A 17484-nucleotide genomic window follows, 5' to 3' on the forward strand; every position below is an offset into this window, starting at 1 on the left:
CTCTTCAGGGGAAAGGCTAAGGGAGTAAACCCCGACAGAAAATCCGGAGCCGGAGTCCCTAAGGCGGTTTGACGTTGTAGTCAACACCGGCAACTCCTGCGGCGCACCTGAAGCCAAGCTGTATTGACTCCGTCTTTCCCTTGGACCCTTCAGCTGCGAAGAGAGGGGGGGTCTGCTGCATGGGCAACAGCAGACCCTCCATATCACCCTGCCCAGGCTCTGTAGCTTCAGTTTCACTGGAGAGGACACTCCAGCGTCATCGCAAGATGTCGATTCAACACGGGAGGAGACAGATACCGTGTCACTCCCAAGTCGGACTGCACAGCCATTCTCGGCGGTGCAGATAGACTTTTAAGAAGCTACACCATCGTCTCTCGAGACGGACGGCTGCCGACGATGTATTAACTTTTAAGAGGACGGTGTAAGAGATGAAATAGGGTGATAAAGACGCTAAAAGCAGTGAGGGTTTAGAGGAGTAAGCAACCACTATGAAGTGAAGGGATCAGGAAATGCTGATCAGGAAGGAGTGATCTTGATGGGATGGAAGGGGGCTAACAGTCTGCATAGAAAGGACAAGTTTTCCTTGGAGGAAGACTCATGACTTGAACATAATCAGGGAGAAAGAATTTCACCATAGAAGGACACAAGACCAGAGGTTTAGGAGTCAGTGACTAGACCATTTTACCCACCAGACTGGATTTAATAGGTTCACATAGTAAAAACAGTGCAAAATGAGGTTTAAGTTAAAAGTGCAGAGGTCCTTTTGCACCCTCGGTGGATTCTATAAATGAGGAGCCATTGATGATTTTGAAAATATATGGCATGCCAGAAGTACAACTTCAGCAATGGAAATTCTACAGGAATGTGTGAAATGGATTGAATAATTCAAGATTATAGTCACAGAGATCAGCTATAGTTATTTAATGAGTAAGATGATGAGGGGGTTATCACCAGGGAGGTGCCATAGGAGTAGGAAAGGAAAGATGGACATGAGAAAGGGAGAATCACTGGAACTTAGCAACTGAAGTTGGGGCAAGAGTAAGGGAGGAGCCCAGGGTGACTCCAAGGTCATCAGCCACGTGGCTGGGAGGGACCATGGTTTCACTGCGAAAATGGCAGATTAGGCAGGAGGGTCATGTTCCTATTGCCACATCGGAGTTAGATAAGTTGGCAGGGATATGAAAACAAGTACCCAGTAACTGCCAAAGGCAGGGACTGGTGCTCAGGAAAGAAAGCAGGGCTAGAGTTTGGGGAGTTATTTTGCCAATTAAGTATATTTTCTTATGAGTAGAATGATCTTTACAGTTCACAAAGCTGTTACAGATAGAGTAATTACTTTCATCTTTACCACACTATAGTCAGGCACAGAGGATATTTTTGTTCCCATTCTACAAATAAATGAACTGATATTCTGTGAGGTTAAATAATCTGTGCAAAAATCACATTGCACACAGGAAAGATTAAAAAATTACATTTTCTGGTACATTTTAAAGTAAAGGGCAAAGAGTCAAAGAGGTGAAGAGGATTCTAATATCTCAGAATTGGAACCATAACCCAACAAGTCCCTTCTTGTACTCATACAGAGATATGCCACTTGCCGCACTGCTGACCTGTGGTCAACTGACCATCACCTAATGGCCAGTAATAGGACCTCACTAACTGATTAGCTCCAATTTTTAAGATGTACTTGCAATGGTTTTTATATTGAACCAAAAATCTACTTCCTTAATACTTGTAGTTATGCATTAGCCCTCTTTCTGTCCTTTGAAACTACTATAAAAATTATATTTTGTTTTGTATATGATATCCCTTCAGACACAGAAGAAAACTATCAGTGCTGCCTGAAGATGTTGCAGCCATTTACTAAGTAATATGTCCCTAGACCTTACCCAGTCCTGCTCATCTACGTTTGGATGCTCTTCACTTTTTGGTATTTCTCACACACAGTGAAGCCTGGGAATGAATTAGGAATGACTCTAATATTCTATACTTGTTCTCACCGGCAAAGAATGTTGTTGTTCCTGACCTGATTACCTATGTTAACTCAGGATAAGATTTTATAAACTTTGATAGCTGCCCATCACATTAAATTGTGTTGAACTTGAAAGCAAATAAAGCTTTATGACTTCTTAAATATTACTGATGTTAAGCTAAGTCACTCTTATTCTGTATTTTGCAGAAAACATTTTATCATAAGTAAAGACCCTTTTTCCCTCTTTGTTATCTGAGCCACTATTATATGTTGACCCACCATTCCAAACTGCCAAGACCTTTGAAGCCAGATTCTTCCATCCAATGTAGTAACTTCAAACTTTAGTTCAATTGCACACAGTTGTAAAACATGCTTTCTGCCTTTATCTGTTCAAGTCTGTGGCAGAAATATCAGCCAGGACAGAGCCAAGGGTAGGGAGAACATCACCCAGCTCACATTCTTATCCCTCGCAGTACTAAAGAGCCAAGTTCTCTATGGTCCTATGTCCTCTTGTTACTTACTGGACAGGGACCTGGCCCTGAGTGGGTCTGCCTAGAGTCAACTGTAGTGTGTGGGTTTTTGACTTTGCAAAGGAAGAATTTCACAACAAGAATCCAGATACCTATTAGGATACATTTATTAAAGCCAGGGACAGTTAAACAAGGAAGGGTAGCGTAGAAGAAGCAACAGTAAAGCCTAGATTGAGCTGCCTTAGCTCACTGGGAAGTCAGAGAAAAGGGGGCTTTGGAGACAGATTCCAGGGGTTAGCCTGGGACGAGATGCCAGCTGCCCATTGCCTTAGAGTTTAGGAGACTCTTTGAAGAAAGAAGAGAGGAGAGGAATAAGGAAATAGCACCAGTCGCTCCTCAGAGAGAGAGTTCTCGCTGGGTGTTGTCTTGAGGCTTTTCTCATCCTTGCAGGCAGGAATCTTAGGGGAGGTCTCAGAAGAGGGTTTCAGCAGAATATTCATCAGTTTTTCAGGTGTGTTCTTTCAGGGTCATGGTCTCCACTGATTGGTCAGTGCCAGGGCAGGGCGTCATTAGTCATTGCAGTTGATTCTGGTGTTGCCCACTGGGTTTTGCTGCTTTCCTGGGCCTGGGCCTGAAATATAACTGGAGACTGGATGTTATCTCCTGGGAGGAAAGGCCAAGGAGAAGAGGTTACCCTGAGGGTCAGGTCCTTGTTTTCCCCAGTTCTGCCCTCTGCCAGGCAGTCCATCCTGGTGACCATCTGCGCCAGACTGCAAATTGCTCAGCCTTTGTGTTCAGCTATCTGTCTCAGTTTCCCTATTCCACTTGCCAAGGAATTTTCCTAGCTTCTTGCTATCCTGTCTCACTCTAACTGATTGAAAATTCCTTCCTTGAATGAGAAGAAAATAACCCATCCCAACGTGTTATTTTGCCAATTATTTTCTGCTAATCTGCACCAGTCTAAGTAAAACATCTGAAGAGATCAAAAAAGCTCAGGGATTATTCTGCAGGTTGCAGAGAAACAGTAAGAAACAGTCATGGGGGCTTTTTTGTTTCTGTTTTTGTTTTTGTTTTTGTTTTTGCTTAGAATCAATAGAGAATAATCCACTTTGTACATAAATAAAAGGAAAACATTGAGGAGGCTTAAACCCCCACATTCAAAAATCCTCTTCTAGGACATAATTCCCCTCCAAAATACTTACTACTATAATGAATGGAGAGCAATTCAGCTGCACTGAGCTGTGGATAGTGGATTTTAATAGCTAGAACATTCACTCCCACACATCCGCCTCATATATATATATATATATATATATATATATATATATATATATATGTATATCCCTTAAACCAGGGCTCTTGCAAAGAGTCAAAACTGAATTGAAATCTCTGAATGACAAAGTGCTTACAATGACTGTGCCCTCCTTTCTCCTGATTACCTGTGCTCTTAGCCATGGCCAAGGTTCTGAACACTATGTGAAAGGCTTCCCATAAAGTAGCATCACACCAAGGTTTCATTTGCATAACCACAGAAGTCATTTCGTTTGCTCTTTGAGTAATGTGCCAATAGCATGTTTTATTTGTCTTTGCTCAGTGAATGGAGACTTCTATTCATAGCTTTGCTTTCTCTCCTAACATTGCTACCTTCTGTCCTGGGTTTGTCTTGCTACATCTCCAAAGACAAAGACATCATTTCTGCCCTTACAAATCTTCCCTTCACTTACTCTTCTGTTAGAGGCTTTAGCAGAAGTCAGTTCAGTGCCGTACCAAACACTCTAGGGAGACCCTTATGCATTCCCCAGGAACCAACTCATACCTTATGTTTTCAATTCATTAGTCCCCCATGTACCAGAAACCCACAAAATAATGCCTTCCTTGTAAAAACGTGTCTTCCTATAAAATTATTGTAAGGAGTTCAAGAAGAAATACCCTAACTCTAGTTTCCTTCTTTCATGAAGCCTTCTAGACCCTCAAAACCATCTCAGTTATATGAAATCCAGTCACATTCTTCTATCCTAGGATTTCCTAAATCCTATTTCATGGAATATTTGTGTCCCCAAGTGTTAATAAAAGTCTTATGTGATATGTGTCCTGTAGCCAAGTAATTTTAAGAATGAGATTTCACTTCCCATGGTTTCAGTTACCTGCAGTCCAAAAATATTAAATGGAAAATTCTAGAAATAAACAATGCATACATTTTAACTTGGACACCATTCTTAGTAGCATGCTGATATCTTAGCCATCTCGCTTCATCTTGCTAGGATATAAGTCATCCCTTTGTCCAGTGTCTCCACACTGTATATACCCCCTGCCCATTTAGTCACTTAATAACCAACTTGGGTAACAGATCAACTGTCACGATACCACAGTGCTTGTGTTCAAGTAACCCTTCTTTTAGTTAATAATGCCACGTTCACATAACTTTTGTTACACTGTATTATGATCATTGTTCTGTTTTATTACTAGTTATTGTTGTTAGTCTTCTATGAGCCTAATTTATAAGTTAAATTTTATCCAAGGTATATATGTACAGGAAAAAATAGTATATATAGGGTTTAGTGCTATCCTAGCTTCAGGCACTCACAGGGTTCTTGGAACACATTCCCTGCACATAAAGGCAGACTACTGTGTGTTAATTAAAGGCTATATAGATTTCTTTACCACAGTGGGTCACAGAGTCTTTAATGTGTTAATAAACATTGTGAATCTTTAAAACCATAACATCTCTTAACTTCCCTAGGTCCACCACTACCTACAGGCAACTTAAAGCTTCTAGGCAGCACAAGTTTAATGAGGAGAATAGAATAATAGTAGCAAACCAGTAAAGTTCAAACTGTACCAAAGAAACATATTCTGAGAACTATAAGTACCTCAATTCTTCTTAAGTGTTGTCAGTTACCAAGGGGGTGGTGGGTTGTCTTCTTTCTCTTAACCACTTAGGGTGACTTATCTAGGCACTGCTGAAATTTAAAATGGCAGTGCTGATAAAACAATAAACATCAAGGATGTGACCTCTTTAGAAACCTCTACTGGCTCCTTCCCCAATAGAATTGTGTGCATCCCCATTGTCTGTATTTCAAATCGTTTTTCTTACACCTGCAATATATTATTGAAGTCATGTTGGCATTTTGGTTACATTTCCTACTAGATTATAGTCCCTTTGACAGCAACCTCTGGACCTCTTTAGTTCCATATCCTTGGCAATCAGTACAAGGTCTGGTTCATGGTATACATTTAACAAACATTTGTTAAGGGACAAAGGAAGAAAGAACAGGCCGGGAGGCAGACCCTGACACTGATGCTGCTGGAGTGAGCCATGGGCCCACGGCCCTGTTCTCACAAGTTAGACAGTAAAACTTTTGGTCACCCTTATAAATGCTGTCACCCATGCTACTCTACATACACTGTTAAAAAACACTTTTTAAAAGAGAGTATAGTATAATTGTGACATTCATGCCACTGTAAAACAAGCCAAAATGTGATTTACTTCATTATTTATGAGGGAACCAGTAAGCTCTTATAACTAGCTCAAATGGGGAATTTCAAGAACCACTCATAAGGATAAGCAATAAAGAAAGCTGAAATAAATTTACAAATATAGGCAAAACAGATCTACCCCACAGAACAATCATCAGTCCTATCCTACCAGAAATAATTAATTTGCATATATATGGGTGCGTTCATTTACATTATTACCGATTTCCTACAATTTACAGAGTTTAGAATAGCTTAAAGACAATGAAAAGCAAAGATAACCCATTAATCTTTTATGCCCATTTCAAAGTCACAATCATCCCTTACAACTCTCATTAGTCCCAAGGGATGGCAAAATACCATTATAGCTGCTGCTTCTTCTTCTTTTTATTATAATCTTCTAGCACTTATGCTTAGGTTTAATAAGACTGGATCTGATCTGAGAAACACACAGAGAAAATAAGTTTCTTTTAGAAACCCTGCCTATTCTTGGTTCAATTTATCCCACTCTCTTTATTGTTAGGGTGTTATTGCATCTGGTGGCTCTTTGGTTCTTGTGTAAACAGACTTCCAGAGAGCACCCACCACTTCTCTAGGAGAAATGTCAAGACCAAACTAAACCTCCCCCTCTAAATACATTTATTTAATATTTTTCCACCTTAAATATTACATCATGTTTCATGAAGAAAAGAATGATCATATTTTTTTCATTCACCAATGCACCTGAAACAATGCTGGGCTCAGTTCTCAACAAATACTTCCTACTTGTGAAAACATTTTAACATTTTTATAAAATCAAAGTGTAAATTTTAAATTTTATATCTTTGTCTTTTTTTTAAAGTAAGAAAAGGCTTTTTCCGTTTTTCTATTAAAATTTTAAGTGGCTAGTTTCTTCTTGGAGAGGGTGTCTGTAATTGGAGCAATCTTCCTTCTTATTATATCCCCATTGCCTTGAATCTTCCCTACATTATACTATTCAAAAGCTCACTCAGATGCCTACAAATGTGCAGAATAATTTTCTATATCTCCACTAGAATAGGGGATAAAATTGAGGTAATTATGATTTTTTGGCTCATTGAATTGCTTTAGCTCAGAATTTTTACAAGAGTGGGATAGAGGGATGACACATGTCCATTTAAGAGCATGTATCTTGGGACAACTGTAATATAACAACAATAAAAAAATAAATAAAAACAAAAATAGCGCATATATCAAAATTTTTGTTGAGCTTTTTCAAAATATGTTATTTTGTGGGCTCATGGATCATAGAGAGCCATGTTGCAATGAGTGTTTAGCATTGTTGGTACAGAGAGAGTGGGAGAATTATTTACTTAACATTAACATAATGTTATAAATAGTATAAATATATTATCATCTGCAAATGATTGGGGGAGGAAACATTTTTAGTTCCATCACACATCTGTAAATATCCTGCTTTCCAAAGAGATGCCATGTATAATTCTTACAGTATGTAAAATGCTACTATTCTTCAATGACTGTATTTATTGTCAAAGAGCTCACATAATAACTATTGTAATGTTTCAAGTTTGTTGATTGACATTAGCAAAAAATAAAACTTACATGATTTATTACATTTATCAGACACAAGGTTCAGGAATGTTGACTTTCTAAGGACTACTCTATGCCTTTAGGTTGGTCTATATCTGCATTATTGTATGATTACAAGATAGAGAAGTTGCTATCTCACCTTGAATCACAAACTAGTGTCTTGAAATATGTGACTAAGTTCCCTTCCTTGTGAAATTTTGCTAACCATGGTCATTTTTCGCATCCTCTAGAAACAGAAGTCAATAACCAAGTTCATTATTATCTGAATGTGTCATTCTGAAGGATGCTGACCACTACATCTTCATGATCTCATATGCTTAACTAAAATTTTAAATTAGAAAAAGAGTCCTAAGCCTCAGAGATCTCAGGTCCATGGTATAGAGCATCATTTTAGAGCTATTGAGGGAACCTGAATTAGATGGTAATGACTTAGCACTGAGTATGTGGTAGCACTTTCTTTGTAGCCACCTCACATTGTTCATACTGTATTATGCCATTTGAGCTTTACTATTACAGCAATAAAACCCATCCTCCAGTACTATTTCCAAATGCTTCTGCTTACATTATTTGTTTCCTTTTTAGCAATACTTTCATGCAGGAGGAAGTGGCCTCAAAAAGAATTTCTTGGAAAAAAGCCCAGATCTTCAATCTCTGAAATATGCTCTCAGTCTTTATACCCAAACAACTGATGCCTTGATAAAGAAGTTCATAGACACTCAAACGTCACAGAGTAAGTAACACATTGGATATGATAATAAACTGAACATCTAACTAAAATTCAACATAATTATTGTAAATAATATTTATGATTTTTACTATAATACTTTAAAACAATAGGGGAGGATTTGTTTAACCGAAAATTACCAACTTTAAACATTTGTAATTTTATAAATAATTTCAGTACCAGTAGGGGATGCTTAACACTAAAACTGTATAGAATGGTTGACTCTTGTTGGTGATTCTAACTTCATAAAATTTAGCAAGTCCTAGTTTTGAATATCTATGACTATGATATTCTTTTCAATTTAGTACAAAAAATTCATTGTTTGCTGGTCTTGGTAACTTACAAAAAAATGATGATAATTCCCCAAGTCCTGATTTTAAATGTAAAATCTTCAGCTTTGGGGTTTTTTAAAGGGAAATCTCATTTTATTCTAATTCTATATGAAAAAATTTTTCAACTTTTACTTTGAAATGGGCCAAGAAATATGTTATTTAAAATCCAGAACTGTTTTACACTGTGATGTTCCCACCTCATAAGCTTCTAGGATATTCTGTTACATAACCTTTCTTTCAAATTGCTTTGTGATTTGTTATCTTTTGGTTATTACATTAACTTATGATCTGCCATTTCTGAGAGATTATTGAAAATGTTAGTATGAGTCAAAAAGAGCCAGATGCAGGCTCAAGCTCTAGAACATAATAAATCAAAGCACAGAAATCATAAGTGTAAATAGGAGGATATGGTCTTCATTCATGAGGTTTGTTTTTTCCTGTGATGAAAATGCTCCAGACTTACTTGTGGGGTTTTTTTGTTGTTGTTGTTGTTTTTTGTGGACGTTTAACTTTTCTAACTACATCAAAGATGATACCCAGGTAAGTGCTACATAGGCTCTTGGGCCACGTTTATACCTTCGTGCTTCTGATAGTGTTCCATTAGGTGCTACAGGTAATGTTTAAAATATCATATGCAAACCCAGTTTACATCCTGGAATGGTTCCAGAAAGGAGAAATAAGCTGAGCTCATGAGAGGTTATAAAGAAATACAGATATATTTAGAACATGACTCCCTGAATCTATGACCTTTGAAGGTTTCCTGAACTTCATAAATATCAATGCAATTCTAATACATCATATAAATAGTGTTGTAACTTCATTCCCAGGGAATGTAAGTATATAAAATCTTTGTTTTGCTTTATAGTTATACATTTATGTATACACATACATTTATATATACACATACATGCATACAGCCCATGTTTTAGCATAGAATCACACCACAATACTACATATGCATATCAATTTTGATATAGGGAATTTGGCATATGTATTTAATTTTTATAGTATATATTGTATGACAACATTAAAAACATGGTGGCAGATAAGAGGATCTGCAATCCCAGTAACCACCTGCTTTAATGTAACTTTATTTCAGACTTGGTCTTCCTTTTTCCTTTTTACTCTCCTTTACTGGTTCTGTTGAGTATGCTTTTTTTTGGGGGTATAATTGAAATGGGCAAGACATGGATATGAAATGGCTTTGCATTTTCTCCAATAGCTACCTTCAGCCACGCTCCTGGAAACATCCATATCTACCTCATCACACCCCTGCAACTGTCACCAACCAGGCATGATCAGGCCCAAAAGACCTGAGATGTAAAGGACTTGATGTATCCTGTGTTCCCCAGCTCTCCCCTCTTCGAGATCCCTTTCTGCTACAGTGGTTTTGGGGGCAGAAACTGAAGGAGAGAAAGGAGATGTCTTCAATGTTTTCTGTGTTGTTACATCCAAATATTGGCTTTCTCAGGGGCCCAGTGTTAGGGACAATTGTATTTGTTCAGCTCCTTTCAAGGACCCCTCAGTGACTGTCTCATACAGCGTATTCCATAGCTTCTTGCTCCTTGAATATCTTCTCCTAGTGGCCAGCCCTCTGGAATTTGGTTCCAGCAAGAAAGCTGAAGCCTAGTTTTTTCCTATGGGGTCCCTTTTTACACCTGATATCCTGGTAGCACGAAGAGTTCAAATCCAGTGTAAATAATGTCGCAGTTAGGCCAGTAATGTTCAACACTAAGTACCCCTATATGAATATTTATCCTAATATTTATTATATTTAATGCTTGTTAATCTAAAAGTTTATATTTGTTCATTCAATTTAGGAAGATCATACTGGTGTTATGGTAACTTTCAAATACAACATTTGAAGTATAAGCCAGTACTGCATGCTGCAAACCCCTGCCAGTTTCTGTCTGAGGAGCCACAGGAGCACACTCGGATCCATTCAGGGTAAACTGGAGCGCCACAGTGTTAATACCCCAGGGAGCAGCCCTCACCAGTGAAAGACAGAAATTGGCAGATTAAAAAACAAAAAAGTAAAATTCAGCTTCTTTAGTTGGGACGACTCTGAAGTGTGTTTTGCATAGAACCCTGAGTTTCCCTATAGTTGGAGCTCTGTTCTCCCACGGAAGGCTGGCTTGATATCATATTCTTTTTTGGCTTCCTTACTTTCTGTTTTTCTCACTTCCTCAGTCCTTATCGGTGTTTCCTGGGATCCGCTTCCAGACTGACTATTTACCATTGAGTGCTTGTCTCAGGTCTGCTTCTGGGGGAACCCAAATCCAGGATCACGTTGCTAGAAAGTGGGGAGCCAGATTCTAAATCAGCTAGTTGAGATCTCTAGATTCAGTGCTCTTACCCATTGTGTGTACATAGTCTTGATGATAAGTATAAAGGGAAATAGTCTGAGTGAATCTCCATTACTTGGACTTCTTTTTCCCATGATTTCTCAAGTCAGAAATACAAAATTAAGTGAAATTCAACCTATAAATAAGTAAATATTATTGGAAAAATTTTACATGTTTTCATTTACCTCATGATCATTAAAACAAAGTGGTTTTCCCTTAATTTCGAACTTATACTCTACAGGGAAATAATTTTTCAAAACTATATTAAATCATTAGTTAAGTGTTTTTTAATGGATCTCCATGTTATGTAAAAGACCTTGGGCCATTAGAAATCTAAGTGTGTTTTTTAAAACATTCGTACTTTACTTCTTTTAGTCTCATAAAATTTTTCCTTAACTTCATTTTCTTTTTGGTCTACTTTTTGTTCAAACTTTCTTTTCCATTTCTCTATTCTGTTTTTTCCCTTGTATGTCTGTGTTAGAAAATTAACTGTAATAGTAAATTTAAAAAAACAATTACTATTGAAATGTTTTGCTATCTTCAAATTGAAAGTTATACTTTCCTTTAAAAATATTTTTACTTAAATTCAGCTTTTTAAAAATGGGTTTATAAGTATAGAAAAACCTGCTGTATCTTGGTTATTTCTTTCTTCCTCCCCATTTATTTATTTACTTACATATGTACATTTGTATTTATTTTATTTATCCTTTCTGCTTCTTATCTTGCTATTATACCTTCTTCTATTTTTCAATAGATTTTGATGTCATTTTTTTTCCTTTTTAATTTATTTTTGTTGCATTTTTTCCATTAGCATTAATCCCACTTATATCCTCTCCCACCTCCACCTACCCCTCCCCATTGCTGCAATCACCACACTGTTGTCGTGTCCATAAGAACTTTTACTTTTTTGCTCGCTCCCTCCACCCCACACCCCCCACCCCAAGCTGTCATCCTGCTCTCTATCTATGAGTCTGTCTCTATTTTGCTTGATAGTTCAGTTTCTTCATTTGATTGCACATATGGGTAAAATCATATGGTATTTGTCTTTCTCTGACTGGCTTATTTCACTTAGAATAATGTTCTCCAGGTCCATCCATGCTGTTGCAAAGGGTAAAGTTCTCTTCCTTTTTACAGCCTGATAGCATTTCATTGTGTTAGTGTACCACTGTTCTTTTTTTCACTTATCTACTGATGGACACTTGGGCTGCTTCCAAATCGTGGCAATTGTAAATAATGCTGCAATGAATATAGAGGTGCTTATATTCTTTAAAATTAGCATTTAGGGTTTCTTCAGATAAATTCCCAGTAGAGGTTTACTGGGTCATAGGCAACTCCATTTTTAATTTTTTGAGGTAACGTCATACTGCTTTCCACAGTGACTGCACCAGTCTGCATTCCCGCCAACACCTCAAAAGGGTTCCCCTTTTGTCAGCTTTTTCTATTAGTTAAAAAAGAAAGAAAAAAACTACAGGGATTGCTTCTTATTAGAAATTCATGAGTCAATTAGCTCTCTCAGTATGGAAAACACTGTCTTCTCTCCTCTTTCCATTCTGTCTATTGGAGAATAAATAAATCCAAACTAGATATAGAAGCTTAAGTTCTTAAATGAAACTGAGTTCAATTTATGAGTACCATGTTTATTATTCTAGCAGCGTACTATAGTAATAAAACACCATATTACTCTGCATTCTCTTAACACATATTTACTGAGCATCACCTCTGAAAAAAATTCCAGGCCCTGGCTGGATTGCTCAAATGGTTAGAGCATCACTCTGATATGTCGAGGTTGTGGATTTGATCTCTGGTCAGGGCACAGGGAAGAATCAACCAGTGATTGCAGAAATAAGTGGAACAACAAATTGATCTTTTTTTTTTTCTTTCTTTCTCTCTCTCTGTCCTTCTTCTCTTTCTCTAAAATCAATAAATAAAAAATATATAAAATATATATATATATATATATATATATATATATATATAAATGAAAAACATCCCATACAATGAGGCATATATTCCAAAATGAACATGAAGTTATATGCACTAGTTGCTCAATCAGTGATTCTCAAGCAGGATCATTTTATCCACCAAGGACATCTGGCAGTATCATAAGAGCTTTTGTTGTCACAGCTGGAACATGTAGTGGTGTCACTGGTTTCTAGTGAGTGGAGACCAGGGAAGCTTAAACACTGTACAGTGTACAGGACAGCTCCCCATGATAAAAGTTTATCTGGCTCCAAATAGCAATAGTGCTGAGGTTGGGACATCCTTCTATAATACTAGGCTAAGAGGGAGAAGTGATGTAACAAAGATCATATTAGAAGAGGGGAAATTTTGACCTGAGAAGACAGAGAAGGCAGAGGGTAATGAGGCAGTAGGAAGAGAAAGGTGTTCTGAATAAACAAACTGTCCAAGAAAGTATATGCTTACACTCCTAATTTTAAAATTTCAATGTTAAACATATTCATGGTATATTTGTATTAAGAAAAAAAGTTTATTTTGCTTTTAAAACAAAATCCACCATATCACTACCTATTTTTAGACAACATACATAGTTAAAAATGCCTTCAAATTCCCTATGCCATTAAAATATACAGAAATACTGTATTAAGTTTTGTGTAATGTGAGTAGGAATTATTTAATGTTTATAGTAATTATCACATACTATTCTTTTTAAAGTTCATTCAGTAGTTTACATTGGGTAGTTAGCCTGAAAATTATACTTTTTTGTTGTTTATCAAAAATGTGTTACTTATAGTTTTAGAAGCTGATACAAAATTCATTTATTACATCTTGATTACAATATTCATCATAAAAAAAGCTTTTCTGACAGCTATTTCATTATACCAAGGGCTCTTTGAATGTTTCATACAGTAGTAGACAGTGAAAATGTATAAAACTAAAACGTATTAAGTAGAGTTTTTTCCCATGGATAACACAATTTGGAATGAGGGACAGAATGATTAATTGCTGAGCTATCCTGTGTCATATTGTTTCCTTATCTGAGCTTTTATTACAGCTCGAGGAACCCAAATCTCAAATGCTTTATGCACAAAGGGAATATTTTATGTCTAAGTTTCAGCTGGCTCACAAAGAAAAATATATATTTAATGACTACAAAAATTAAAATATGAGATTAATTTTTTTAATTCTATGATCTTTCCTCTTTTTAACTTTTTAGAAGTAACATTTTTGAATCCCTTCTTATTTAAAGTTTCTTAAAATTTAACTCATATCCTTTCAGTCATTTTAATAACCTGTTTTCTGCTAACGTGAAGTATAATGTATTTTAATTTGAAATGGAAATCAGAGAAGTGCTGATTCACGTTCTGAAATCTATTAATATACTTCAATTCATTAATTATATATAAAGCACTAATTATTTCTAATTATGTTCCTCAGACAATAGAAAATTTCTCTGCAAATAGAAAGAAACTTTTTGAAAATGGTTCACCATGGAAAAGATATCTTCTTATCATAAATATAGAACTTAATATTAATAATATTTAGTTGGCAGAACTGGTGTGAAAACAAAGAAATGAGCTTTTGGGCTAAAGTATTCATACAGCAGAAACTTCAGCTGGATGCCACCTATGGAAGAAAATGCTCAGGAATGTCTTCAACTTATGTGGGGAAGTAATATTAAAGTTCACATGGCCATCTTCAATTTAGTACTGATCTCAAAGCACAGTCAGAAGTAGTTTCTCACTTTGGCTGATAAAGCCTTTCAGAGGTAACCAGAGATCCAGAATTCCAGCCAACAAATCTATGACACTGTCTTATCCCTGAGATGGTAGAATACAACTAGCTAGCATTACCTTTCAAGATGAGAGTTTAACATTTCTTAGAGGTGCAGTGGGAAAATGGAGAATTTATGAGGTTTTGCTCTTTCAATGTTGTAGTCAGTCTAATGACATTCAAAGCTGGATAAGGCTCTTTGGTGCCATCAAAAAGCTGCACAAAAGTAACTTTAATAGGAGTGGTGATGTGATATGGATCTGAGTACACTGAATTCTTTCCCAAAGGAAAGATGGCAAATAAATATTAGATAAATTTACAGTAATGTTGAACAATACTGTGATCCAAGTGAGTTGTCTACCACTATGCTCTTTCTCCTAATAATCCATACTTCTCAGGTTAGGAAATCGAATCACAAATAGGTTAAGAAATTTTCTGAAATCATGTAGATAAATGTCAGAGACAGTACCCTTCCCACAATTTCTCACTCATTTTCATCAGCAAAGAGATCAGAATGTATAATTATTACTTTCTGCAGCCCATGCGTTCTTCTCCTTAGTTCTGAATAATTGGTTTCACTTCATCCTCCTTTTCATTTTACTATGACTAAATCTCCCTTTGTTCAGAAGATCAGCTCTTAAGTGATTTTTTTATGTCTGCTACAAACTCTATCTCCAAACTTCTATCTTCTTCCCTTGCTTCCCAATTTCTTCTTACTCTGGCCCCAGTTATTGGGCAAGCTGAATGGTCAGGGCACATTTTGAGTATTAATGAAGTAATTACATTATAAGAATACAAGTTGGATGTCAGAAAATGCATCCTGCTTTTAGAAAACCCTTTCTAGCATAGCTTGAATCATTCTTCTAGAGTCTGCCGTGTTAGTGTATAGGATACTGCTGCCTTGGTTTTCCCTCCCTATCCCACTCTTCTCCATCCTGCTCCCCACCAGCAGAAGTGTCATTTTGTAACACTCCCCTAGCTCATGGAGTCACATCAGGATTGCTAATTTGTATGTCTCTTCTCCAGCGTAAGCCCTACAAGGACAGGGACCTTACTCATCCTTGAAATCTGATTGCTCAGTACAATGCTAGATAGGAAGTAGATGCTTAGTGAATTTTAGAACAAATAAATTCTAGAAAATTAAATGCAGAAAAGTAAATATTGTGATTTGACATAACCTCCATATTTGAATTGATGTGATTACAAATCTTTCAACAAACCTTTATTGAAAGTATGTTCATAACCCTGTGCTATACACTACAGAGCACCCAAAGTGGGCATATATATGAGTGAGTGAATGAGAACCACTAGAAAAAAATAAAAGCTTATGGTTTTCTCACTGATATGGTTCAGTATCTACTTCACACAACGTAGAAGACTGAATGTACCACTGGAGAAATATAAAGGGGTATGTCAAGTTAGATGGGGAGAATAAAATTACTAATTTTCCAAACTTTTGAAATCACGGTGTTATCAATCTGAAACATGAAGCTCAATAGGAACAAGGAAAACAATAATATATGTCGCCGTGTTCAGTGTAGGTCAGTCACTGACAGATTTCATATATCCTTTTATTAAACTAATTTTTAGGAACATTTACCAAGTGCTAGCCTTTGTGCTAGATGCTAGGTAAACTACAAAGGAAAGTTATGCTGAATATCTTCCATTTGCTCCTCCTAAACCTCCCTGTTCTTTCCCCAGGAGGCTGAACTGTATGGATTAAAACTATGGACTTCTCCTACTCCCTCTTTCCCATTGGGGTTCAGCCAGTAGGGAGTCCCTCCGGAGCTCTGTGGGAGGAAAGAATGAGGTCAGGTATTGATCCTCCAGGCTCCCTCTGACATGGTCCATTCAGGCTGACTGTGTCCTTTCACACTAATGTTCTATGTTGCCTTCTCTAGAGAACTCTCTCTTTCTGGATCCCTGGAGCTACTTCTGCTCCTCACGTTTTATGGACTAAAGGTATTACCACTATCCCTTGTGTCTTCCCTAAAACCCCACCTAAACCTTCATAAACTGTCACTTTCTTAAACCTTCCTCAAATTATCCTTACTTGAGTCTTAATCTATTTGCTATTGATACCCTGACTGATACAGAGGCGAATCTTCATGGCTTTGTTAAGTTTTTCCTCCATGCTAACACTTTCATTTTGGCCATTAAAGATTAACATGTTAAAATAATCAAGTCAATATCTTTTGATGACCAAGCTATCCAGAATGAACAAAAGAGTATATTAGCTTTTCACTTACAGGAATATTTCCATTTTGCTCTGGCCAGGGCATCAAAATCCTAGATCTTACTTTCCCATAATGAAGTTTTCTTTGCTAAGCACCTCATTTTCTTTGGAAACCTGAAGTCAAGCTGAGACAACTGGGAGTCATTGGTGACATCATCTGCAAAACTTAAAAGTGTATCCCACGCAATGGAGAAATTATCATTATTAGTGCACTAATCTAAGTATGTGTCTAAGTCAGAACAGGTGTACTTTTACTGTTTATTTTCATTTTTTGCATGAATAGTTGAAAGATTAATTTTTCGTAATACTACTCATATTAAATCAACATCTGTGTGTGTGTGTGTGTATGGGTACATCTTTTCACTTCTCAGTTGGGTAAGAACCAGATCTCATTCCAAGGCTATGAAGAGTATCAGTAGTATTAGAACTGTGTTTTTTGACTTATAGTGTTGTTCTCTGTTACTTGCCTCTCAAAGGCCAATATTGTTTCTAATAGTTCTGAAAATAATGTATGTACTTTTCTGCCCTGGCTGGTTTAGCTCAGTGGATTGAGCGTCGGCCTGCGAGCTAAGTGTCGCTGGTTCGATCTTCCAGTCAGGGCACATCAGAGAAGGAAAACTCTGATTCCAA

The 17484-nt window shown here is 36.8% G+C and overlaps 1 protein-coding gene across 1 annotated transcript in view; it reads left to right on the top strand.

Annotated features, from left to right (window-relative positions):
- UNC13C (unc-13 homolog C) overlaps positions 1–17484 on the top strand; it is a 496691-nt gene that overhangs the window by 434557 nt on the left and 44650 nt on the right. The window contains exon 29 of the mRNA XM_090270625.1: positions 8068–8215. Within this exon, the coding sequence (XP_090126751.1) occupies positions 8068–8215 (148 nt within the window). The remainder of the gene's footprint in view (positions 1–8067; positions 8216–17484) is intronic.

The sequence above is a fragment of the Furipterus horrens genome, unplaced genomic scaffold, assembly GCF_987537825.1.
Source record: "Furipterus horrens unplaced genomic scaffold, mFurHor1.1.pri manual_scaffold_3, whole genome shotgun sequence".
Taxonomy (NCBI): domain Eukaryota; kingdom Metazoa; phylum Chordata; class Mammalia; order Chiroptera; family Furipteridae; genus Furipterus; species Furipterus horrens.